At 38.5% G+C, this 26727-nt stretch overlaps 2 protein-coding genes across 6 annotated transcripts in view; one reads left to right on the top strand and one right to left on the bottom strand.

Annotated features, from left to right (window-relative positions):
- Positions 1-553: 553 nt before the first annotated feature.
- On the bottom strand, positions 554-7561 carry LOC139148075 (transmembrane protein 208-like). The gene is made up of 4 exons (XM_070719364.1): positions 7461-7561; positions 5985-6140; positions 4678-4814; positions 554-3895 (listed from the first exon to the last, which is right to left on the bottom strand). Exons 1-4 carry the CDS (start codon positions 7464-7466, stop codon positions 3685-3687), a joined length of 510 nt encoding a protein of 169 aa, XP_070575465.1. The 5' UTR covers positions 7467-7561; the 3' UTR covers positions 554-3684.
- A 1828-nt stretch (positions 7562-9389) lies between these two features.
- The window catches only part of LOC139148073 (uncharacterized), a 30791-nt gene continuing 13453 nt past the window's right edge, over positions 9390-26727 (top strand). The window contains exons 1-3 of one of the 5 annotated variants that reach the window (XM_070719358.1): positions 9402-9587; positions 17060-17244; positions 23804-23930. In XM_070719358.1, the coding sequence (XP_070575459.1) occupies positions 23911-23930 (20 nt within the window). In that variant the 5' untranslated portion in view covers positions 9402-9587; positions 17060-17244; positions 23804-23910. Of the gene's footprint in view, positions 9588-13718; positions 13788-17059; positions 17245-23803; positions 23931-26727 lie in introns of those variants that run through there. The other 4 variants (XM_070719360.1, XM_070719361.1, XM_070719362.1 and 1 more) reach the window with 4 other exon arrangements.

The raw sequence follows: 26727 nt of genomic DNA, 5'->3' as shown, positions 1-26727 counted from the left end.
CCAGATATTCTTCAAGTGTGTTCTAAAAATAACCAGGTTTGAAGTTCTCAAGTTAATGCTGAAGAAGTGAGAGTGGTTCTTGGCAATATTGGATGGATATATTCTGAAATAGTAACCTATCCACAGGATGATATAGCAGGAGTTTTACAAATACTTTGACTGTTTGAAATGATCACAACACAGAACAAACACTTTATATTACATTACAATTACTGAGTGTCATACTCAACTAAATTTTTAAAAAAAAGTTTTTGAAACTTACTAATGATATGCAATATTTACATACAAGAATCTTATCAATTATGCTTATTTCTTGATACCAATATAAATTAAGGTAGTACACACCTCAAAAAGGAAAGATTTTAACTTTTGCTCAAACTTTCCTCAAGGAAACTGTCCACCATACTGTCTAAAAATTAAAGATGAACATTGAGATGGGGTGTCACTCCGTATATTTTGGTACCGATTTACTGATATTTGAAATTCAAAATGGCTGCCATCCCTGTGTAAACTCTATGGGAAAAAAATAAAATTTTTGATTTTCACAAAAAAATAAAAGTGAATCTTTTATTTACTCAAAAAGCTTTCAAATGAGCAAAAACATGTAGTAAAATTGAGAGTCCGAATATCTGTCCCCGAGGCATATTCTATTCTACCTTGCAAAATATGGAAAGTACAGGCACCAGTTACTAATGCTGCGTGTGAATTATCAATTCACATTTCTGCACCAACTATAAGTCTTAGTGCAGCCTGTGGTGTCATGGTTCAGTATAACACTCCAAGACACCAATAATTCCACTTGCCTTTTATTATATTTTTTCTTTTACTCCCAGTCACGGGTTAGCACAATGGTGTCTACATACGCTGCCAACATCAATAAATGTATTTGTTATTTTGGCCAAACATTCCAAATGGACTATGTTAGACTTCTTGGTGAATTACACAATTTTTTTCATTGGGATTCCAATACTATACAACCTGAATTGATGGGAAAAAAACCCACATCTAAGCATATTGGATGCACTTAATAAATAGCGAGACCTGACTTGCAATTTTAGAATTAATTCGTCCACGTTGCTTATTCCATAGCAATACCTGCCCCTTTTTAAGTATGATGAAGATTGCAGATATATAACCCTTAGGTTAAGGTGGAACTGCAACATGGCTGGGCATAACCCACTCATCTTTAAGGGTCAAAGTCACTCTGTTTGACCTCTTTGTGATGACAGGAAAACACTGAATACTTAGCATGAGGTCACTCAGTGTTCAAAAAGATGCCGATGAATAACTTCAAAAGTGTCAAAAATTCGCCCATTTACTGTAAAGATGATTATGTTGGTGACCTCTAGACAAGCTTAACTTCTCCCGTTCCAACTTGATTTCAAATGACAAATAAACATTGCTGCAATGTTAGTGAAAGCTGTTATCCTTATCTACATAAAGCCATTGCTAATTAAGATTTCATAAACAAGCTTGATCCAAACCTTAGGTCACAGTCTGTATACAGGCATGCATGGTCAGAGTTGTGCACTGAACTTGACATTTTACGGTACAGACCATATCAACGTTTCACTGAATGTTTCATATTTCCTCGCTGCAAGCACAGTAAAGGTTCAGTAAAGATGACCAGTATTTTCACATTAAATGAAGTTCATAAAAAAAAATTCAAAAAAAGAGCAAATTTGTCCATATCGAGTCTGCAGCTATAAGTTTTGTTTTTTTCCTATTTTTGTATGACTAATACAAGTTCTTGTTCTACTCCACACAGCATGTTGAAACAATGACTATTTATCTTGTTATCACAGTGTCTATACATATGAAGTAGGTAACTGTTTACATTTGAATTCTAGTCTGAACCAGAATTCACTTGTCAACAATACCAATGTAGTCCGTACATGTACAGGCTGAGTTGACAAGCTGAATACTGTGAATCTCAACATGATTGGAGAGAAAAGAACAAGAAACTGTAGTTGACATTACAAACACAAAAATCATCATAAGTTGCAGCTACTGGCTAAGTCATGCTCCTTTGGGCATGGTTACTATGGCAACCATTGCTGTGGTAACGCTGATTGCACTGAGACCCACACTTCTCCTACTAGTATCAACATTACTTTTCAGTATATCAGCCCAAATGAACCTCTGTGAAGACGCAACATTGATGAAATTCATGATTGCTGGTCATTTATCTATGATATCTGCAATTGTGTTACAAAGAACGGTCCAACATGCTGTGTGTTTTGGCCTTTGGGCAGAAGTATGCAAAACCATCGATCAGCATTTACAAACCTATCATCCCCATTTCCCGGTGTGGAGGTCCAATTTTGCCGAAGGAAACAATACCATTGTGCACAGCAATGGCGGTGAAAGGGGTGAGGACAGTGGAGCTCAGACAGGCGATTGATGTAATGACACACTCTAACATCAGATACCTGTGTAGAAGCAGCACTTGTGGTTATTTTAATGAAAAAATATCATGATACTAAGATAATGGATAGTTAGTTTCTCTGATTTTCTTTGTTAAGGTAGAACATGTCTCAAAAAATTACTTAAACTTTTGCTCAAACTTTCCATACTACAGAAACTTAAATCAATTTCCTTTGAAATCAAGAATAAAATTGGAGATCAACCTCCAAAACTTGGTACACGGGAAACAAATTACCCAATACTTAAAATTCAAAATGGCTACTATCCCTGTGTTACCTCTACTGGGAAAAACTGAATTTTCAATGTTCAAAAAAATAAGCTGGTCAAAACTTTATTTACTCCATGAGCTTCAAGTGAGTCCAATCAAGTGATACACAACAAAATATTGTAAAAGTTTGAGAGTCTGAATATCTGTCCCTGAGGCGCATTCTACCTTAATGATGAAAGAGACGTCTCCTTTAAATTCTGACCAGCAGATACTATGAACTCCAAACTTTTTACTATGTTTCTTTCTTTGGGCAGTCAGCTGAGCATGAAGAATGGGGAAATTACTGCATGGTTCATGCGGTTATTGCGTCTCTATTTTATCAATTTTGTACACCAAAGTCATACCTTGCTAGATTAAGTCAGCACAACATACTTGATGCGGTAATTTTATCAGGTCTCTCCTGTGAACAGAAGGAACGTGACTTATAATAGTTATGCAACATTTAATCCACAAAGGACAACCAATCACAACTCTCCTTATATTTGAAAACAAAGTGGGAGGGGGACCAATCAAACGGTTCCTAACAACGTGCTGAATGAATCCTCTTTACACAACTCTGTAAGCACACACCTGTGCAAAGCATTCTGCCAAGGACATATTAGAGATGGTAGGTGTGTGTCTCTTGAACGCACCAATTTCAAATGGATGTAAACCCTGCAATAGTAACTGGTATTTTGATACAGCTGTAAACTTTGTCTCAATAAATTCAATGCTCCTGAAGAGGAATTTAAAAACCTGCTCAACTAGACTGGAAGATCTGTCATATGAGGGTGCTCCAACTATAACTTCGTACAGAGCGCCCTCAAACAGCCGATCTTTCACTCAATACATGGACATGCACATGATTTCTCTCTGGTCATGTTCACTGCTCGTCAAATTAATTCAATTTTTCGCCTCAACAATTCCCTGCCAGACTGCATAAAATTCTTCTCCCATAAATTAGTACGATACAAAAAAAATTTAAATCTTTTTTATAATGCCTTGAAATCTTAATGTCCTCTCTTCATCTTCCTCTCCATCTTTCTCTGTTTCTTTTCATCAATTTCTGGCGCCGGTGCAAATATCCACGGTGCGAGGAAATTCGTCCAAATGTAGTAAAACGCCCCTCCGGGTATGACCAGCCACAGGAACCAGAAATAGTTGGAGAATATACTCAGCACTTGAACGATGATTGTGACAAGTATTACGTCTTTGATGTGTCTGTTGATCAAATGAACAAAAAGTGTAAATAATGTTATTATAAACAAATTCTGTCACTTATCAAACTTCAGAGAAATTCTTGTTCATTCTTGAGCCATGCAGTGTAATGTTTACAGTGTTTCTGGATAAGATATTTGTTAATAAGGGTGCAATGAATATGACCATCTCTAACATGCCTTATATGTTCTTCTCTTTTCTTTTCTCTCTCTGAGTTTCTACACACCACAATGATTTGTGTACATGTATACATACTTTCTCATCGATCAAGAAGCCAATACATTTAAATTAAACCTTTTGAATATGAGCCTCAGTGACCTCACTCGCTTTTCATGTATATTGCAGATGGGACAGTGTGATCAAGACATGTGGTAAACAAATCTTGTCACATTTCATCTATGCTGTAAGACAAATAAGGGGGGAACACTGTACAGTATACTAGTATGCTTTGTGTTGCATCTACAACACGTACAAAAGTGAGCGGGTTTATATCATACAGTCTTGTGGCAAGACTACTGTATTTCACCTGTTCACCGCAATTCCTTCTGAACAGGTTCACAATCACTATGGATGACAATGGATTTTGGACAAACTGTGGTGGTGAAAAGGTCAATGTCAGTTGGACACATATGGGTACACTGAGTTGAAAATTTTCACAAAATCTGAGCCTAACTGTATAGCCAGTATACATGTTTATACTGAAAACTGTGTGATGTTCTCTGGCTTTTGGGATGTAACTCAGAAGAAACATCATTGTGTACTGTACTGAGGAAATCTAAACTTACTCTGCCATCCCAGATTTCATATTCAAATCTGTACCCGCATCGACCAAATTACCGGTGGGTCCAAACGTCGCTTCTGCCATTTTGTGCATTAATCGTATGCAGCCAAAATAGACGGCAACAGCAAGACTGAATAAAACCTGTTGAGAGGAATTCGACTACAAATTTCAACAAAACGGAAACAGCATCGTTCAGCAAAATCTCATGGAGTATTGGTTCGTGGTATAGGGAAATAGTGTTGGCATGAATATGTTACTTTTGAACCAGTGTACAATTTATACATTGTTGTCACTGAATTACTTTTCTAACATAATCCTGTAATGCACTTTTTTACAGTTGGTGAGACTGTAAATATCAATGGCATTTTCCTGTCATTGGGTTGACTTCCTTTCCTCTGTAATTGCTAGCATTTCAGAGGCTTGAGATGCGTCCAAGGGTTTTAAAAATCACTTAACTCTATTTCTGAGTATAGTTTACGGTATGATTGGCATTGTGTGCAGCAGAATATCTTGTACAAGTTCACTCATAAGATTGTATAAAATTACCCCTATGAAATATATTGCATCATAGTAAAGTTGGTTTATGGTGTAAACTCATTCAAACTGTTACGGCATTATAAGAAAGTTTTACATGTTACATGTACTGGTATAGGGCTGACTCAAAGAAATTTCTTAAATTCCTAAATTCGCTAACTGGGTTCAGAAATATTGTAAGTGAAATTGCACACAGGTGGTCATGACCACTAGTTATAATTTTTTTGATCACTTAAGTTTCCAGTGGTCCATGACGACTAGACATCTTGCAGAACTTTATAAATGTTTCAGTTAGCAAACATTGACTCCTTTGTTACCTTATAGACCAAAACCAGTCAATGGAGCTGAATTACCTTCAGACAGTGATTGCAAGTTGGATCACATCACCATTCAATTTTTTAGAATGGACATGAAGAAGATATGATACCGGTGATTATAATCATTAACCCTTATCCTGCAAAGTTCATACATTGCCATCAGGTCAAGTTAGTGAAAACAAGTATGGCATGACGTAGCTCATATGTCACACTGTAACAAAGACTTGAACATTTGAAGGCCCTTGAAAACAGAGGTACTGTAAATGACTTTTACTGACTCTATCTGGTATATGTACAATATTCCATTCCAAGTTAGTGAATACACGGGCAGGTTTTGGCTCAAGATTGCTTTGTTCTGACTCTGCAGATTTGGTAGTGATAGACCAAGCAGGATAAGGGTTAAAATGGACCACTGTAGAAACAGAAAGAAAGATAAATATTAAGCCCAGAATGTACTCACCCAACATGTAACATTGAAAGAATCCCACATCCACATCATTCTGATCAGTAAGTATATGAGATTTGTTGCGTAAATCATTCGTGAGTAGTACTGTACTGTACTTTTGTTTTCTTCATGGATCTGCTTCTGTCCCTTGGTCCCGACTTTTCCCTTTGGCTGAAAAATTGATCAAATTAAAACAGTGCATGAGTGATGCAGTAGAATGCTGTACCTTCACACATGTATGGTCTATGGTGATCTGACATAATGTAATATGCAACAACACTGACAGTGAGTCACTGCACATTTAAACAATACTCAATAGTGGAGTTCACACACATGAATATCATTGTACATACTGCTTCATACATGAATGCCTTGAAATAAATGTTGTACTATGAGCAGTCGTTTGTGATTTGTTACAGTGACTATCATCTCATCAGCATAGACTTCTGGGCAATTAGGAAAATATTTCCTGGCTTTCTGAACCTATTCTGTCCTTATGTGAGCTGAAAAAAATTTTTATGCAGCCGTGCAGACTACTGATTTCAAGGTTCTTATCAATATTACAGACTCCTCATAAAATACAAAACTGATGATGAATTGACAAGCCTAAAGACAGCGAGTTTGTCCCTTTAGAGCACAGTTACTCTGCTCCAGGAGGAACAATGCCTGTAACAATTGAAAATATACTCATTATTAACACTTTCTTCCTCTGCTCCACGAAAGTGTGTTAAAAACAATGGCACTGCATGTTGTACTCAAATAGGGTACAATCTGCAATCTCATTGTTGCCGACAACAACTGACATCACACAAAGCATGGAGGTAAAATTACCTCCATCACATGCACAAATGCAGGTTGGACACCAGGCTTTCGGCATGATGTCGGGTAGTAAAAATTCAAAAAGAAACTGTATTTGACAATTTATTCCAATGGTTGTATAACAGTATGTGACCGACAGCTAAACTTTAACAGGGTCGGGGCACTTCATGAGTTGGTGTCAGGTCATGGCATATTGTTGTCCACCGCAAAATCAAAACATCATTGTCATCATATGAATTGCAGCACGCTTCTGTTTGTTATCTTATCAGCTGCACGCTGACCTGACCAGAGCGCGACATTTACAAGATACGCGCTGAATGGCGGAAGCAGTAATGAGTGTACTTCAGATGACATATTTATGCAAAGAATGTATTTGGACACCGTTCCGCAGCCTGAATGTACAAATTAGTATAAGATTATGAGGTTAACGGGAGTAATAGGAGTAAACGAATCGACAGAAACGCAATAGAAGTTAAAACCAAAGCCCTAGACCTCACAGCTGGTTAACAGATACACACACAAACATCTAGAGTCTGCAGTACGACATCGTCATCAGTGCCACTTGAAGTTGATGAAATATTCTCATGGGCAGACTTTTCATTGAAGCAAAAATTTAAAATTGGTTCTTAGATTATATTAAGTCTCACTTGTCCGCCGACGGGACTCACTTACCGGCATATTTACTGATATTTCAGATCGTGTAGCTCGGAAGCAGCTCTGTGTCACGCGAGATAAGGGAGTTCACCTTTGACCCGAAGTCATAACATTTAAAGAATAGCATTCACTTTTGTATTGAAAAGTTAACGGCAAGTTTTGACATGCACTGAAAAATAATCGGCAATTTATAATATATAGTATATTTTCGCTATTATACTTATGAAATTGTGTTCTTTACTCACAAATCTGTTTGTAAGCGTACTCGAATAATGTGTATCAAAATCATAAATACTGAAAAATGATGAAATCCACTTCTGCCTCAATCTATCTTTCGGATTTTTGTAGCAGACTGCCCATGGCCATATGGTCTTTGTGTTGTGTCGGATAACTCTATTGACTTGCACAAAAACGCCAGAAAATATGTTGTATTATTGGAGGGTTTTTTTTGAAACGGTTAGGTGCAAGAATCCGTATTGAGAAGAATTAAGGGTTTCACTGCGCTTGATTTCAGGTAAAATTAAAATCAAAAGTGGGTATTAACCCTTTTTATTTTGCGGAAAGATGCTGACTCAACAGTTCTTCACAAAGTTACGGAAGACTGAGATATTGTATCTTCGTTTCTCGGCCCCCATATTATTCGTCTTCATATATTTTGAAATACTCTGGTAGGGATATTTTTCAGAAATCTATTAGGTAAATAATTACAATATTCAATCCCAGTCACTCAATCCTCCCCGCTTCTGGGAAAGTTGTCATCAAGTAAGCTTAATGTAAACTGTCCACATAAAATCGAACAGTAAGATTTATTATGATGTATTTCGATAGCAAGCAAGGAATACCAACTTTTTCATTGTCTTACTTAATTTGATTGTCACTCCTGTCAATATGATCTTTAAATCCAAAAGCTTTTTTATTTTCCGATCTTCCTAACAATAGGCCTATTGTTTAATTTCAATTCATACTGCAAGCCTTTGATACCTTCCAACTCTTTGAATACCGCAGCAGATTGGAAGGTTACTATACTTCCCAGGCTATATTTCAGCCGTTTTCTACATCATTTAAACGGTTTTTCAATACTTTTTCGTTATATTGTAGATATTTCACAACCTTCAGATTATTAGTTAAAGTCTTCAAACAAATAAATTAATCCGGGAGACCCATGTGATTGAATAACGATCATATAACAGTTTTCTCTAATATTTTACTTACAGAGTCATTCTTATTGAATACAAATACAATAGTCACTTTTGTACCTTGGGATCTATAGTAAATATCCAGTGAAAATTGTTCCATTCATATTCACTCTAAGTTAACATTGTCAATCATGTGTGAATATGATTAATAATGAAATTAGAGAGTCATTTGAAAAGTGCTGGTACGATCATCAAAGCACACGACGACGTAATCAAAAGACTAAAAATAAACCTAGAACTCAAAGAGGGTTTAAACCAAATTTTATCGAAGGAGGATATTAAACAATATTGAGCTTACAAAATGCTGTGTGGAACATAGCGTATTTCCGCAAATTTCGATTAGGCATTGACCGTGGTGATTAATTTTTTTTAAATTTAAACAGAGAAACACAAAGACTCGTTAGAAAGACCGAACTTTCATATTTTACAAATAGAATTCAAATAGATTTGTACTTCTGCCAACGATCTACTACTGCTGGGACTATATCTGGGGGTAGCGGGTACGGTTGGTATGATCCAGACATGATCATTCATTTCGTGAGGGGGCGCCCTCATCCGAAGCATTATTAAGGAATCGTTCTGTGAATATCTTTTTTGAGGACTGTTCTATCTTCTCTTATCATTTGGATGTGTAAAACAGTAGTTTGTTGTAAATATCTTGCAGCAATAACATTTCTCGCGACTTAATTGGGATAGGCAACGCACTTCAACTGAAACTGCGGGTGGAATTCGAAACACAATCTGAAGCTTTACACGAACCGCATTCCGAAAGACCGTACTGTACGCACTGTACAGTGTAATGTGCATTCAGACGTGTAGGTACGTACACAGAAGTAGTCAAAGCTGAAATCGCGTTCATGTCTGGAGTCGTCCCCAATCAGCTTTATTGAGATACAGTAGTGGAGATCTAACGGTCACAAGAGTTTGACAAGGATTTTAACTGAAGGAGGTAAGACGCTCTTCCGCTTCCAGCTTCGAAGGCTGTCACTTTCGTCAACGTTTTGTGGTGACGTCCATTTCATACCGTGGCGTTACGGTTTTGTTTTTGTCGTTAATCTATGCGGTTTTTCCCTGGCCCCTCTTTAAAGCCGCACTTTTCAATCCCTGGTTCTCGCATTAGTGGAGTTCTCCTCCCAGTCAAAACACATGGCCAGTACGATGTTTGATTTCTATTACATTAATTACACAAACTGATTTCAATCTTTTGTAACCTTTTGCTAATCCTGCAAGTAGAGCTTATATAACCGTTTGATTGACGGTCGGTTCAAATTGCCAACGGTCATTTATTCCTCAGCACCACACTAGAATTTCCTTAAAAAACGTCTTCCAGCCACGTAGAATTGGAATATAACAACAGAGTTCGATCGGCAGCCGCTTCGTGCTGACCGCTTGGCAGTCTGTCAGCGTTTTTGCGGTTGGAAAAAAATAAAAAGTGGCATTTTCTTGAGCTTGTGCCCTCATGTTGCCTGTTTGGTGTCCACTTACACAGTGAACACCGCCATAGGCTGGCGCCCTTTTAAAGGGAGGCTCCGCCTTTAAATAGTCCATGTAGCCGACAAGGAATTCAAATGATATGCGGTCAGGTCTCCTCAACTAACTTTCAGCTGGTTCTTCACTTTCTACTATTTTTATAGTATTTTTTACAAGGCACAGACTTATTCTACCTGCAACTTAAAACTGATAGTGATTTTGTAGCTCATTCTTTACTGTTTTTCATAGTTTTTTGGTAGCCAGTAACAGACACTTCGTGTTCGTGTCGGCTACATGGACGATCTGCCTAAATTGCTGGCCCGCGCCTGATGGAGTATTCCCCAAGGGTCTTCCTCTTTAGATCGCTGTATCATTACAACACATTTATGAAACGCCACAAATTCCTCTTGCGATAGTGTACATAGGTACTGACTGAAACTAATTTGACCGCTGCGCTGGTTGACCGCCCGCATGTTAGCGATAGCCGCAACAACCTGTTAGAAACATTTGCACGTCAGGACCAAAACATTTTGCACGCTAATAGTTGGTCCAGCTATGATAGCCAGATCCAAACAGTCATACAGCTACATGCACAACGGTTAACAAGAAAGGAAAATGTTACTTGTCTCTAAAATATTTACTGGGCGCCTCATCAGATCACTGTTTTTTTTGCACTCTGAGTCTAACGACGTGAGACTTTCCGTACACGCCAATATGGCTGCCAGACATTACGTAATACCTTCCTGCAGTCCTTGCTTTCATCAGCTGATCTGAATTCTTTTGTGTTAGGAAACTATACTGACCATAAACAGAGGGGAACTTCCCCTCAACTGTCAATGCATTGACTCTTGCATGGATTTGAGGGCCTAAAATGGATCCGTGGCCCTGCCAGTCCCTGACTGTTTATATTGGGGAGTGGGACAGGGCTACGGATCCACAGCAACCTCCATGGGGATGGGTGACATGACCATAAAGAAGGCAGCTTCTTGCCTCGCCTCGCGATCTCGAACGACGGAGTTACGTGAAAGCAATCTAGAAACCGATACATTCAAATCACTCACAATGTATATACTGGGAGTATGGAATAAATATCAGTAATAATGTGAATAATCTAACCGTTGTGCCCACAAGGCACAACCATCCAGCATTTTATTTTGATTTATGATCACAATGAAGGCTCGTCATTAAAATTTACAACATAGCAATATTAAGTGCACTACATGTTTACATTGTACACACAAACTTTATGCAATATTCTGTAAAATACAGTGCCAGACATTTTATGTACTGACGTGGGCAATTCACAACCTTGTTAAATTATACTTCAGAATTGGTGGTTTAGGAAATGCAGTTTCACATTTAACTCACCTGAGTAGCAACGGCTCTTGTCAGAAACCATGCAAAATGCATCATCAGGACATGTAATAAGATTCCCAATAAAACTGTTACAATGCCCATAAATTATACTGTATAGCCCTTATAATATATGTAAGGTAATGATTATGAGTCGGCAAATTGCCTAGTTTTGTGGTGACGTCTGTAACAGCAGTGCTTGCATCAGATTTTCAGGTCATATAACCATATTTTTAGGTCATGCAAAGTGACAGTCAGTCTACATGTACTGTATAATCCACACTGGGACCTCTTTGGGCAACACTTTGTGCCAAGCAAAATGTAAAGTTGCTGGATAGTGTGAAAATGTCTGTCTGTTATTTGTTTGACCTCCATTTGTGATTGTCATCTTTTCACATGGCCATGAGACACAGCAAACAAATATTCCTCTCAAACAAGCGCAGAAACTGATCATATTTACATGAATGATGCAAACAACAAATCAATGCCTATACATTTTCTGTCAGTGATGTTCAAATCATGGTACAGTGTATACTGTACTCTACTTGCAAAGTAGTTTTACAAAGCATACATGTCTGTTGGTGAGCTACCTCCATGGTCTATACATGCACTTGTTCATGAGTAGCTTCTGGCTGTACATGGATGATATTACTTTTCACCGTTCTCATGAGAACAAGTGTGAAATCTGTGAGTTTTCTATTCTTTTCTATATACATGTAAATTTTAGAAGGCTATCCTTTGTTCTTTGGTATTGAGCATTAACCAAATTTTTGGATGCTGGGCGTGTTCTAGAAATCATCAAATAGGACTGCATTTTCGTAAAAACTCATTCTGCAACCAGCCAACCCATCCTCTATAGTGTAGGCATGTATTTTCAAGGTCCCAGCCCCAGAAAGCTAAGAGATTCTTAGAGTGTCAATGTACAATTGGGCACAGGACTAGATGAATATTTTGCATTTTGATTTTGTGGTCTTCCTTCATGTGTCTGGTCGTCTTTACGAAGTCATTTTCATGAAGTTAACCCAGGCCTCTCAGTTGCAAACTTTGTAACTAGAAAAGTGGCTGTAGCAGAGAGTGACACACTTTGCTATTTTAGATAGCAGATAGCAGATCATTTTAAATGTTCTTGAAATTGAACAATTACTGGTGACTTCCAGATCTGCTGAGATTGGCAGTGCCGCTATGAAAACACTCTTCACAGCTGAGCTTACATGTATGTACAATGTACAGTACATGTATGTCTGTAGTAGATAGTACGGTATTTCATGAACATTCATCTTATACATGTACCTTCATTGTGCTTTGTTGGGTGAGAGTGTATAAAAACATATGCAAGGCCGGCTCTGAAGACGTGTTTTGATGATGGCTGCAAGTCTCAGACAAGCTTGAGTTCCCGATAATTGTTGCGATTTCAAGGGAACTTTCAGCTAATTTTTTCACAACTTTTGGTTTTGATGTCAACTACAGTTTCTTGTGCTACTTCCCAAAGCGTATTGAGATACACAGTATTCAGCTTGTCAACTCGGTCCGTACAAGTGTAAATTGCAGGTCTTTGCTGACAAATGAATTCTGGTTTGGGCTAGAAATCAAATGTAAACAAAAACAGTCTATTTCACACATGTAGTGATGCTGTCCCGATACTGTCGGACAGAGGACCAGGAACAAGGATGTGCTACTGGCATAAAAAGAAGAACAGTGAAAAAAAAATTATCAAAAGTTACAGCCACTTGCCCTTGAAGTGAATGTGTGAATTTCAACCAGGAAAAACTTTTCCCTGTTATTGGAGACATACATGTACAGTAGACCGTGTCTTTCCTGAGTACAGCCGTTTCTATGAGGACAGATTCACCATAGGGGTCTATGGTTTCACCTCGTAGTGCATGTACATGTATACATGTATTGTCATACATGTACAGTGAAAGGCTGCACGTAATCCACGTACATGTATGCGCTGGAGTTCTTTGAAAGGCTGAACCATACATGTAACATCACTACGTGTGCTGGTAGATGTACCGTGCTCATCCTGCTGGCAACTCTACAGTATTTGCAAAAAAGCCAATTGGTTTATTGTGGTTGCAGCCCTTTTTGAAGGTGACACCCGCTGTTCCCTCTCATTGTGAATGAACTAGTTTTCGACCACAACACTTAGGCGCATACCGCTGTTGTTGTTTACATTCCAATGGCATGTTAAGTCCTTCTTCAGAGCCAGTTTAGTGACGCACAACGGACAATAGCCCTGCGTACGTTGCTGTGTGTTCCGCTACAGCTAATCTCGGGGCGGAACACACAGCATCGTACGCAGGGCTAAACGGACAACTGCTTTTTCGTGAGTTTGAGACGGGCACAGCGACCCAGATTTTAGACTTTGGGATCACAGGAGACCTATTCACTCAGTTTCCACTTGATAATTTCAACAAAAGTTTAGTCTTGCACATACATACATTTTATATACATAATACTTTATTGGGATTGGACTTTATTGATTTCAAATAATGTAGGAGAGGTATTTTCCGATAGCATCCTTTTGTCACAAATAGTTTCATTAATCAAAAGAACACCATACATGTAAACACCAGAAAAATACACAGGCTGTTGCACTTCCATTATCTCTTTATTTGTTATATATATCGCACTCATATATTTTGCTTAAAATTCTAATCTCTCACTTTTATTTGTGTCAGTTTTGAAGAAAGTTCTACTCTTATGCCTGTGATTTCTAAATCGCTTTGTTTACATTACCCATGAAATACATATAGGTGGTGTAGATGATCGACTTGGGTGAAAAGTTCAGTATTGCCTGACCGTAAAAAAACTAAGGTGATACGTACTCTATACCACTCTGTAGTTCACTTTAAGTTCAGCTTAAAGGTAGAACGCACCTCGGGGACAGACATTCGGACTCTCAAACTTTTACAGTTCTCTTCTGATATACCACATGTGGGGGTTCATTTTAAAGCTCTTGGTGAAAGAAAACTTTTCACCGGCTTAGTTTTTCGAAATTCGAAAAATTTTTATTTTTCGCCATAGAGTTAACACGGGGATGGCGGCCATTTTGAATTTCTAATATCAGTAAATCTTGGGTTAATTGTTTCTCTAGTACCAAATTTGCACGGTGGACCCCCTATTTTTATTCTTGATTTTGAAAGAGAATGATTGAAAGATTCCTGAGGAAAAGTTAGAGCAAAAGTTTAAGTCTTTTACTTCGAGGTGCATATTACCTTATTAAAGCAAACACTGTTGTTGAATCGCAGTCCCTCCACTGTGGTTGAATAAACGGGAAGGTGTGTGCCAGCAAGGTGTGAAACACAGTGCTGTAGAAGTACAAGTTAATCCTCACTTTACAGGTCCTGATAATGGAAGGGTAGACAGCTTTGAATAACTGCAAGCAGCATGTATCGCAATGATCGACAGACATTCATTCTGTCCTCTCTATCTTAATATACATGTAACTGTCAACGGCTTTGTATCTGCTGTAGATACTTTGACAGCAATGTGTATTTTACACAGTTGTCACTACAATGCATGATGAAAATACATGTACAGTATGCATTAGGAAGGTATATTCTAAAAAAGCTTACTTTTAAACCTTTGTTTAGTCTTACACACACTATAGTGACAATGCATATATCTATTGTATGGAAAAGTACTGATATGTGCATGCATTTCTAAAAAAGCTCTAGCGATCAAACCTGAGATCAATGTGGGCAAAGACAATGGTCATGATGACCTTGACCTGAACTCTACCATTCACCGCTGACTGCAGGGCAAATGCCCAACACAACTTTTGAATGGACAATAAACGCAAACACAGTGCTTGTTTACCATGTACTGTTGTGTTGAGGTAGCAGATGAAAAGTAGTGGAATGTACCGTCGACGATCAGGTACAATGTATGTACTACAGGTACATGTATTTCAGATGGGCTTTCACAAGAAAATGTTTTAGCGAAACTGCACTCCTTTATCAAATCAGTTAAAGTTCAGCATAATTCTGGATGTCCAGGTGTAGAAGATCAGAAATTTGACGTGCAGTCTGACCGAGCTGGTGAAAAATATCCATGTTTACCTTAATCCCAGCAATATCTAGACAAGTTAGCAGAAATTGTGTTGTTTGTCTTGTTTTTGGGTCCTCAAGTATTCGTGTTCGTCAAATACCTTACATTTGATGTTAACACACCCATTAAATTTTGTGATTTTCACTGATACATCAAATCAGCTAAATTAAATCCCAGAGAAGTTGTTTAATATGGAATGTATTGTTTTGCTGGCAAAAGCATTGAACTTAAAATCCCAGTGAAATGTTTCAAACATCAAAATACATGTAATGAAATTAAATCCCTATGAAAATTAATGATTATACAGTATGTCAGTCAATCTGTCATCTTGTATCTTATCCTAGGCTGTTACTAAGCTTTTCTAGTTTTTTAATGAACTTGATGTGATAGTGACTGATATATTGTGCAGAAATGAAGATGAATTATTTTAGGGGCATGGTCACGGTCACATGCATGTCATGGTTTGACCATGTAAATAATAAATGGATAATATGACGCATCAAGAGGAAGCCATGTACACGTGTGTCATGTCTGACTATATTGACATGTTTAGAGTGGACCTTCTGTTTTACGTATACATGTACACGTATGTTACTGTAAATTGGTGAATGGAAATCTCTCTTCTTCATTGACACCATGTGTCCAGTACTGATAATATTTTTACATGATGTTATAATTAAAAAAGTGATTTTTTTTCCTTCTGGATTTGTAAAAGCTTACACCAGTTAAACGGTTGATATCATCTTAACGCTTTTTCTCTTGTGGGGATTACAGTTCATAATGATCTGATGGAATTGTAGAAATTGAATTTTTTTAGGATTTGTATAAATCCATGAATCAGTTTTTGAATTGCGTGTATTACATCTTCGTCTGTCAGGGGGGTAGGGAGAGTACAGTTCACAATCATCATATTAAATTCAGTTGAAAGTGTGTGCAGTTTTTGATGAATTTGCAAATCAAACTACCTTTGCAGATATCTTCCACATCGTGAGTTCTGTTTTGTATGATAGCATTTTCATCTGTTCGACGCCTATCAATAGTCTGAAAATGTATATCAATTTTGACGTATCAAAATTACGTAAGCTATACATGTAGTTGCTGCCAGTCTGAACTTTCGCATATTTTTAGAATTCACAAGTTCAAAGACTCCAAAATTCAACAAAGTGTCCATGCAGGAGACATTTTACATTGGGTTCTAGTGATTTACACAGTGTGTAAAATATATTCCCAATTATCCAATATATTGTCAGTGATGTTTTTTCCGTTCTGGTCTGTTGCCAGTAGAGGGCTGCGGATGTACACGTAGGGCCATTTGCTGCCCTTTTAACCCCTATCCTAAACATGGTTTCTCCAGCGTATCCATACTGTACACACTGAACTGACATGGTCTTTGCATGATAATAACGCCTTTGACAGATATTGATTTTCACCTGCTTGGGTTTCAGGCATTGATGCATGGTAGCAGCACAACAAGCCATTTATTATTCTATGACGTCATTCATGCACTCAACTATTCTTCTGTTTCATGCACCTTCCCCTCTCAAGGTCCTGAGCTTGTCACGTGCGTGTTTGACAGAAAAACGTGGTTCAAGATACACAGTAGTAGTGTTTTCATTACTTCCTCGAGCCACTGGGTAGACTTCTAGTTCACCTAGCACCTGTTGATTGTCTACAACAATACTCAGTCCCACCGCCTGCAGTTGACCACCATTACCGAAGGCATTGTTCAAGTAAGTTTCCATCCAGCAGTGTACAAGTTTGACTTTTTATTATGTCTTTGGTGAAAATGCGTGGCTATTGACATCATTCACGGTGCGTAACAGCTTACGATGCAAACAAGCATAGACTATTATGGCCCCCCCACTACCTTGGGTCACCTTGTTGTCACCTTTTGTTCTGATAGCCAGTGACGGTTTCCACAGTCGTGGACAGTGGATTTAGACATGGAGATCTACTTTTTGATTTTTTTATACATTTATGCTCTGTGATTACAGATTAAATCAGTGACTCCAAACTTATATTTTACAGTAGAGAGAAAACATGAGCGTTGTCAGGTATTTCTTAAAAGGGACAAAGGCTGTAACAATGTTTTCATCATAATTTGTTCTATGAAGACACAAACATTTTGTTGTTCTTCTCGTGGAAGTATGCTAAAGTACAAAGTATTAACAGCTTTGTCAACACAAACACATGATGTACAACACACTCACTGTGTTCATAAAGACCCTCGAGAAACAAGGGTCTATGCTATGTTATTGTTGATAAAGTGACCAACGAATTCTAGTCCACACTGACTTTCAGCTGTCATCATCACATGGCACACATACAGTGCAAGGGCTTTGCTGTCAAGTTGCACACCAACCACTTCAACATGCTTTGGGGAGTGCAACACTGCACTGTGTTTTACAGACGGAAAATATATTACTAATATATAATTATACACGTTGCTATTGGAGCTTAAAATTTTCACTCCTATGGCTTTTCACCCTCTCTCCTTGTGTCCTAGACACTTCTATTTTTTTCTTTATCATACAGTACTGACTTGAATCAAAATAAATACACTCTTCATGAATTTCATGATGGACAGACTGTCCAGTAAATGCAATATGGCAGGTGTGACTTGTTTTTCACCAAGTGGATGTTACTTTCATCTTTGCCATTGAAAATCAGATGACTACTTGTATTTTTAGATACTCCGCCTTTCTTAAGATGCAGTCACTTCGTTTCCTGGAAGTGACAGTAATCAAGGACACTTAACCCTTTGAACGCCTAAGTCAGTTTATATAACTCAGTCAATTTTTTTCAGATTTTTGCAAAAAATTTTGATAAAAAACTGTAGCCAATATAATGTAATGTCCATTTGGTCCAAAATTATAAAAAAAATGAGAGGAAAATTCATGAAAATTGGTAAAATGTTGCACTAAAATTTTGGCGGGAAAAAGTACAGCACTCAATTGCAAAAGGTCAACAAGTTTCTCCTTCAGGATTCCTGGAAAACATATTTCATATTCCTTTTAGTTTTTGACCAATCAGAATTTCTAGGTATTGCCACTCAGAGGATGTAATGTTATTGAAATGTGTTGAAAATGACAGAAATTTTAACTGCTTGGCGTGATGAATATTTACAGGACCCAGCTGCCTACATTTGTACATGTTATGATTTCTTGTCAGTTTATCAATTGAAAGTCAACAAAAATTGACTGCCATCACATGTACTTTGTAGATGAAGATAAAAATTTACATCATATATCATGTTTGTCTACTTGAAAACAGAATGACTAGTTAGAAGAAGTCAGCAATTTAGTGTGTTTTCCGAGTGAAAGGTTGAAATACCATGGTCCTGATGTGTTACTTTGACACACTGCACAAGTTACAGACTATGGGATCCATTCATAAGAAACAAAATTGTTCTTTGGCAGAACAAGTTGAAGACCACTGACATTTTGGCACAGTGATTTTTAAACCAGAATACGCCATTTGGACAGATACTCAGACTCTCAAACTTTTAAAATTTCCTTTTGGCCGACTACTTGTTGGGGCTCAATTTAAAGTTTGTGGATTAAGCAAAGTTTTCAGCAGCATAATTTTGTTAAAATCTTAAATTTTAATTTCCCCTATAGAGATAACACAGGAATGGCGGCCATTTTAATTTTCAGATATATATATCAGTAAGTATTGGGTAATTTGTTTCTCTTGCACTAAACTTTGCATGGTGACCCCTGAGTATTTGTTCTTGATTTTGAAAGAGAATGGTTGAAAATTTGCTTGAGGAGAGTTTGGGCAAAAGTTGAAATCTTTCACCCCCAACGCGTGAACTACCTTAAAGCAAAGTACATGTAGTACCCACTTTTATTGTATCCCATTTTATGTGAGGACATGCTTGAGCAGATCTGTCCCCATAAACATCTACAGTCAGAGCACATATACAATAAACTCTGGTTGTGACTTTTTTGCCTCATGTTTACATGTACCTATGTTCATTCTGAAAATTTACATTTATGTTGCAGTTAATTCAATGATGTCATAGACAACTGGTTAAGTAAGATTTATCATGACGGAATATAAGCAGGAAGTTGCTGTTCATTCCTGGTTTTGTGCGGCAGTCAGTCTGCCACATTACAATTGTACTTAAAATTGTCCACCATACATGTACTTTATCGGAATATTTTTTTTCTGATTTTATGCATGTATGACTCTCCCTGCTATTGTCCGCTAGTATGTACTGTATATACCGTCACACCTGGTTAATTGTCCAAAATGGATGTGTTGTATAGTTCAGTTCAGTTCAGTTATTCAACACACAAAAAATCACGGGATACCGATGACTTCATTACACAATCATGCATATTGTCCTCTGTGACCACTACACTGGCATTCCTTCATTTGTTTATGGTGGGTACATGTGCGTACATTCATGTATCTGGGCCAAATATATGCAAAGTATGTATTACATAGTTTGACAATGTTGGTGGCGTGAAGGAGCCTGAAATTCAACGCTTTCGTACCATTATCCGCTGCACGGGCGCGAAAAGAACCGAAAGCCCAGGTCACTTAAATTACTCCAATCAGCATATCCGTAAAGGGAATGTCCTATAGTTCCGCAATATAAAGGCAGCTTTCCTCAGCAAAGATGGCTTCTGTCTGTGTGCTGTACATGACACGCTGAAATACATACTGGTCTTCAACACAGCTGTTCAATCAGTTGCTGTGTCCAGTGATAGATAGCATGTACAATTGTACGTACATCATAAAAGGACCTCATAGATTTCCTAGTTGATGCAGCATATCAGAATTACATAATGTACCATCACACTGTGGTGTAGACATAATACATATCTCTCATTTATGACTCAGTTTGGCATACATGAAGCAGAACTACCGCCATACATACATGTGTAAAGTACATGTATACAGGTTACATGTGTTGTAGCATCCCACCATACTGTCTCGCAATGCCAGCGCCATGCATGGTACATACAGTTCATCAGAAATTTAACCATTTTCCTGCCAAGTCCATATTTCCCCACCAGGTCAAGATTGTTAACATTAATGAAACACAACGTATTCCATATGATGTTTTTTAACACAATACTGTACATTTTAAGGCTGTTGAAAACAGCAAAAGATGCTATAACATACCAAGCCAAGTGGGTGAAAATACGTCATGTTTTGGCTCAATACCGCTTTTTTCTGACTTGGCTGATGGGGAAGTGATACAGTTATTACTGTCTGGCAGGAAAAGGGTTAATCGTTACAGTCATTCATCTGTCCATCCATCCATCCATTCATTCATTCGTTTGTTCATTCATTCATTCATTCATTCATGCAATGTTTATCATGGGCAATCTACATGTACAGTTCCTGTACAGTCACAGGGGATAGCAAGCAATAAATTCATTTCTTAATTATATACTGAAAAACAACAATTATATACTGAAAATTTTTATAAAGCAAGCTTGGTTTCTTTTTTACCCTCCTTGGTATTTACCTACTACAGCTACTGCCTCACTATATCTCTGAGTAGCATTTGAAGGAAAGCAATGCATATCTGTTATTTGCCTACCGTGATCTCCTCCATCAGTTATTTCTACCAATCACTGATGTGGAGGATTATCACCCTACACAACTCGTTAACACAGCGTGTAAGGTAAAAGACGCATTACCTTTTTCTTTGAAATACTGCACAGAGATAGTGATGGGGAGCGATATTGTATAATACTGTAGGCACACTCTGATCATGGATGTAAAGGGTTCAAGTTTGTGTCATAAAAATTTTTAATATCGAATAATATTGACTTAATTAACCCTTTTCCTGCCGAGCGCCCTTGTCCGTTATCCTGCCAAGTCAGTAGAAAACCGCCCCATAATATGTGCCTGCTAAAGATTGGCTCTCCTGCATGTTATCCTGCCAGGCATTTTGGCAGAAATCGCCCATTTTCAGGGTAGTTTTAGCCGTACTTATACTGTACGTGTTAGACTTCGATAATTTCTACATGCCCGTTGACAGGGGAAGGAGCTCAAGGGTTACTGCAGAAAAAAATTGAGGTCACCGGCTTTGTTTGCCCCTGGGAGTGCGTCATTTTATTGCCGTTTCATGTTTATTTTTTCTGAAATAAACTCCTTCAGTATTGCGCACGTCCGCTAGGCACAAACATCACCTCACTCGTCTGTTAGTCAGAGACCCTGGGGGTCGTGCTAGGGGTGCGGCAGCACCGGCAAACCTGTCCTGTTTCCCCAGGGTAGGGTCAATTGAATACGTACCTTAAACGACTTGGCAGTGTAGCACAAAAACTACGTTTTTGCCGTTGTATTAACGACATGGCTGAGCCATTGAAGCACAGCTCCACGTAGTTTAGCCAGCTCATTTGGGAGTTGGCTTACGAGTGTTACCATTCATTACCGACTTAATCGAGTGGTCCTCAGTCAGGTACGGGTTTGTACCTACATGGATTGGGCTGCAGCTAACCAGTGATAACCAGTCACTACACCCAAGTGGTCAGTCTCACTTTTGCGATGCATGGGTACAACGCAATATGCTTCCATTGTTCTAGCCATCGACGTGTCCACATGCCTGGCAGCCATATTGTACTGCTAGCTGGTTTGCATAACAAAAGCAGTCCCTGCTAAGTGCAGGCGGTATCCCCGTACAGCATATTGACCTTATGTCCCTTTTGAATTCTCTGTACGCAAACAGCGTACGTAGTTACCAATGCGTCGGCAAGAGGATACGTTTGCCTGCAAACCAGAGCCAATACTTCGGACGATGGAATAAATAAAAAATCCAAAGCTACGTCCATTGAATGGCACGGCAAGGCGGTGAAGGACGTTGCCTGGCTTGAACTTGCAGAGCTGAAGCCCAGCTTAGTACGTCGGACACCAGTTTGTAATGGTATTTCCGAGTCGTTCATATCCGTTCCATCGGAGGAACAAGTCGAGCCGTCCCGTCAAAAATACGTTCTCATTTTCAGTCACGCACTACTGAATAAGTGACTTTCGTCTCGCACCATCGGCACCATCTGCCAAGTCGTTTGCAAGAGGTAGCCTTCTAGATTAGCATTGCCGAGTTGGTCAAGTTCGGCAGCAATCTCTATAGTGCCAGGCAGCCAAGTACGTCCAACTCCGCCAGAAAACGTCACCATGCTATCCTGCCAAGTTCGCTAAAAAGCGGTAAAAATAAACCACCCCCCCCCTCGGGTGTGGGGGACTGGCGGACAGGTTTCTGCACCTTTCCCTGTCTATCGACTCCCTGCGAACCCATTTCGAGGGGAAAAGGCGTTCCTTGTCAGAAAACCTCTCCTCGGATGACCCCTAAACGTACAGGGGATAGCAAAACGTAGTGCCGTCGACTTGGCAGGAAAGGCGGTACCCAAAAAGGGCCCGATTTCCACCGGGTTGGGAGAATAACGGTCACCAGTGCTTAGATTCTGGCTACACCGAATTTCAAGCGGATTTTCACCGACTTGGCAGGAAAATGGTTAAACCCTTTTCCTGCCATAGAGTATCACTTCTCTGTCTACCTAGTTGGTAAAAAGTGGTATTGAGATAAAACAGTACATTGTATTTTCACACGCTTTGGTCTGTTATAGTAGCTTTAATTCTTAAAAATCATGTTTACACCACTTTGTTTTCAGGGGCCTCTAAGATGTTCAATGTATTGTTAAAATGCACCATACTGTATTGGACATGTTGTACTTCACTAATTTTAATCAACTTGACCTGATGGTGAAGTATGAACTTACCAGGATGGGGGTTACATGTAATTAAAACATGAATGTATTGCTTGCTATTCCCTGCTGTACAGTATGCTTACACCCGCAGATCACATCACATGACTGCACCTACCGGTACTTACAGTTCCTGTATTTGTGTGTGAATAGTGAACAATTATTTCATAATCTTAGGTATACTTTTGGCTTTTTTGCATATACAGTACTGTACACGTGTATACACAAGTTGTCATTTTATCTAGCTGTTTGGATTTCACTGGATGTAAACACTGAAAGGAGGATGTGAAAGTGGTAGTATTGTTCAGAAAATCTCCTTTGCGTCAAAATTAATATGATACACACCTGAGCCATATACTCAAAAAGTATTTACATTTGGTTTGTAAAAAAATCAGCTTACACCTGTCTAACTTTGTTCTCCTTTGCAAAGTCAAACACTTTTGACGTACTGGAAGTCAGTCGTAATTTTGTTTAAATACTGGGTTTGTGATACATCATAAATCCTTGATGCATATCGGGTTATTACCCAGTGGTACGTAACTGTTATTTCCCTCTTTTCATGCAGGACTTCTAGTCTCGACATTTGAAGATCAGAGAAGGAGAGGTTCTCAGTGTGGTCTACATCTAAACAGACCCCTACGTTTTTCCTGAGCAACAACTGTACCGTATAGAATGGAGTATTACGTGTATATGTATGTATTATTTCATGTGCTCTCTTTTGTATACTTTGCGAGACAAAATATTACTTATCTGAAATTAGTATTTCCTTGTGCATTTATAGCACAGTGGATGCCCTACGTGACAAGTTTATGTCGAGTACCGTTGGTAGTTTTAGCAGGTAATAATATTCATCTAGCTTGTAAAAAGTGAAATACATACAATGTACGGTATACAGGACAGCTGCATGGTCAAGAGACGGGTGTTGATTAAAAAGTAAAGCCATATTAGATACATGCACATATTAACACATCCAAATATGGTGTGAACATGTCTGGGCTGATGAAAAGAGCTGGGTATTCTATTACTATGGACAATTAAGTCATGCTATTACCAGGAGGTCAAAATGGATATTTCTGGCACAGACAGCTGGTGTCAGGACTGAAAAAGTATATTATTATGATAAACGTACCATGTGTAATTTTACATGGGCTGTAATTCTGCAGGTGGAAAATTAATGCATGCAACCTATACTATTGATTATTTCGATGCAGCGTGGCACTTTGCTACAGTGTTCTCAATCATCCATTATGTACAGTACATGCACATATTACATGTATATGCCATTGTGTCCTAAACATCTTGGGCAAAGAAACCATTTGGTGTTCGGTGACTCCAAGCCCGTTATCAGTGTAAGACTAGTGTTCCTGCTGCCTAAGTTGACTGGTTCTGTCATTGCTGTCTCATACATGTACATGTATAAGCATAGTACAGTGTTCTGGCCTGTCCGTGGGTTAGTGAACTGGGGAATCCACTGCTCCAAGTTAAAAATTTAAGTGGTCCTGGGTCTTGGATCTGCACATCCATGTATTCACACACACGCACTCACAGACACGGACATACATGTAGACACATACATACATGTCCTGGTGTGTGTGTGTTTGTGTGTGTGTGTGTGGAATTAACAAAGAGATGTCCTTCCTAAATTTGCTTTAATCATGGATGGTATTAAAAGTACGTAGAGGCTATTGTCAGTTTCTGGTGATGTTGACTTTCCATTATATTCAACAACTACAAGCACTACATGTATTCATTTGTGATGTGACCAGGACTTCTGAAGTGAAATAAAAACTACCAGTAAAAACTGACTGTTTTTAACAGAATGTTGTAATTGCATGGCCTACTCTTCAATGGTGATGGAAGGTCTGAATTCATTGTAACGGTAAAATATGCCATGGGAAATGAATTTACAGGTTTCTCAAAGCAAAGACTTCCAGAAAAAATCATATCAAACTACTATACGATATCTGGAGTGAAACTTTCTCAAAATGTCCCTGAGTTGTTTTGGCAATGGAGATTTTTTTCAGGTCACTGATTTCAGAGTGGTTTTTCAATTGTTCCTTGTTCCAAATTTTATGACTCGCACCAGCTAAGTTCCATAACTACCTTGGTTTCACTGTCCCATATATTAAAGAGAATGTGGAACAAATCACCCGTCGGTAATGATACCTCTCTATGCACTCCACATAAATTTTATCACAGTACACCCTGACGATGACCACAAAGCGTTTTCAACACTTCACAGTTCACTGGTTACACCCTTAATCCCCGCTTTATGATCAGAATATCTCCCATTTAAAATGTCAGCAGCAAGTTCAATGCTCGTTGTTTACTGTCACAAAGGTACATGTGCAATCAAGCAAGGTCACAAAGTGACCTGTATGGTAGCCTGACAAACATTCTTGATCATTACAGTAGTACGCACCTCAAATCTAGAGTTTTGAACTGTTGCTCAAACTTTCCTCAAGTATGTGTCAAACGATTCTTTCGCATAGTCAGGAATGAAAAGCTGGGGTCAGCGAGCAAATTTTGGCACTAGAAAAACAAATTACTGAAAATTTACTGATATTTGCAGTTCAAAATGGCCACTATCTACGTTATAATGCTATGGGGAATTTCAATTCTCTGATTTTCACACTCAGAAAAAAATGGTGAAAACTTCATTCACTCCACAAGCTTCAAAATGAGTTCCCACAAACAGAAGACCATGCAAGTAGTTAAACTTTAAGGGTCAGAATATCTATCCCCAAGTTGTGTTCTTCCTTAACCCTTTCTTTGCCATAGTTCGGCCCAAACCCATTGTTATCAATGGTAATTGTGGACCTGTTTACAGGGAATCAGGGGTGAACAGGTTAAAATGAGACTACAGAACAGATGGTCTACCATATCAACTAGCAAGGCTATAAAGTCTATCATGAGAATGCATATATACAACCCTTTTCAGAATTAGAGCACGAAGCCACTGCAGTGAACTGCAATAAAACTGCTTACACTAATTAGTTTCATCTGTAGCCGTGACCACTTTGGTGTTGAACAAGGCTACTTGATAAAGACCAAAAAGTCTGCTTGTACAAAGGCAAAACTAGCTCTGTCTGAGGCTCGAGTTGTAAATGAGAGTTTACGATTGGCACCCTGTGTTCAAGATTAAGATACAAGTAACATTACCATGCACTGGTCCATGTACAAATCTTTTTTATTTCAACTTCCCCAGACAAACTGTCTGCATGGGACATACAATGTTGTCGACTTTGCCAGCTGGCTACAGCTGAAACTAATTAGTGTGAGCAGTTTTATTGCAGTTCACTGCAGTGGCTTCGCGCTCTAATTCTGAAAGGGTTATAAGTACAGATTGTGACTGATCTGAAGGCTGTAAAAAAAGCATGTGCAAATCTTTCAATATCAGGACATTCATGGATTTGTCGGTACTTTGAGACCTGAAGGATTAAGGCTTAAAGGTACATGGTCACTGTAAATTTGCATATTCCATATATG

The sequence above is a fragment of the Ptychodera flava genome, chromosome 13 (genome assembly GCF_041260155.1).
Source record: "Ptychodera flava strain L36383 chromosome 13, AS_Pfla_20210202, whole genome shotgun sequence".
NCBI lineage: Eukaryota > Metazoa > Hemichordata > Enteropneusta > Ptychoderidae > Ptychodera > Ptychodera flava.
The sequence above is the reverse complement of the archived record's forward strand: the minus strand, read 5'-3'. Positions and strand labels throughout refer to the sequence as shown.

Bases quoted from the DNA above. Each gene is read 5' to 3' on its own strand.
- LOC139148075 (XM_070719364.1), bottom strand. The intron at 4,815-5,984 runs GTGAGTACATTC...TCCTCTCAACAG, and splicing joins CTTTCAATGTTACATGTTGG to GTTTTATTCAGTCTTGCTGT. The intron at 3,896-4,677 runs GTAAGTTTAGAT...TTTGATCAACAG, and splicing joins ATGAAATCTGGGATGGCAGA to ACACATCAAAGACGTAATAC.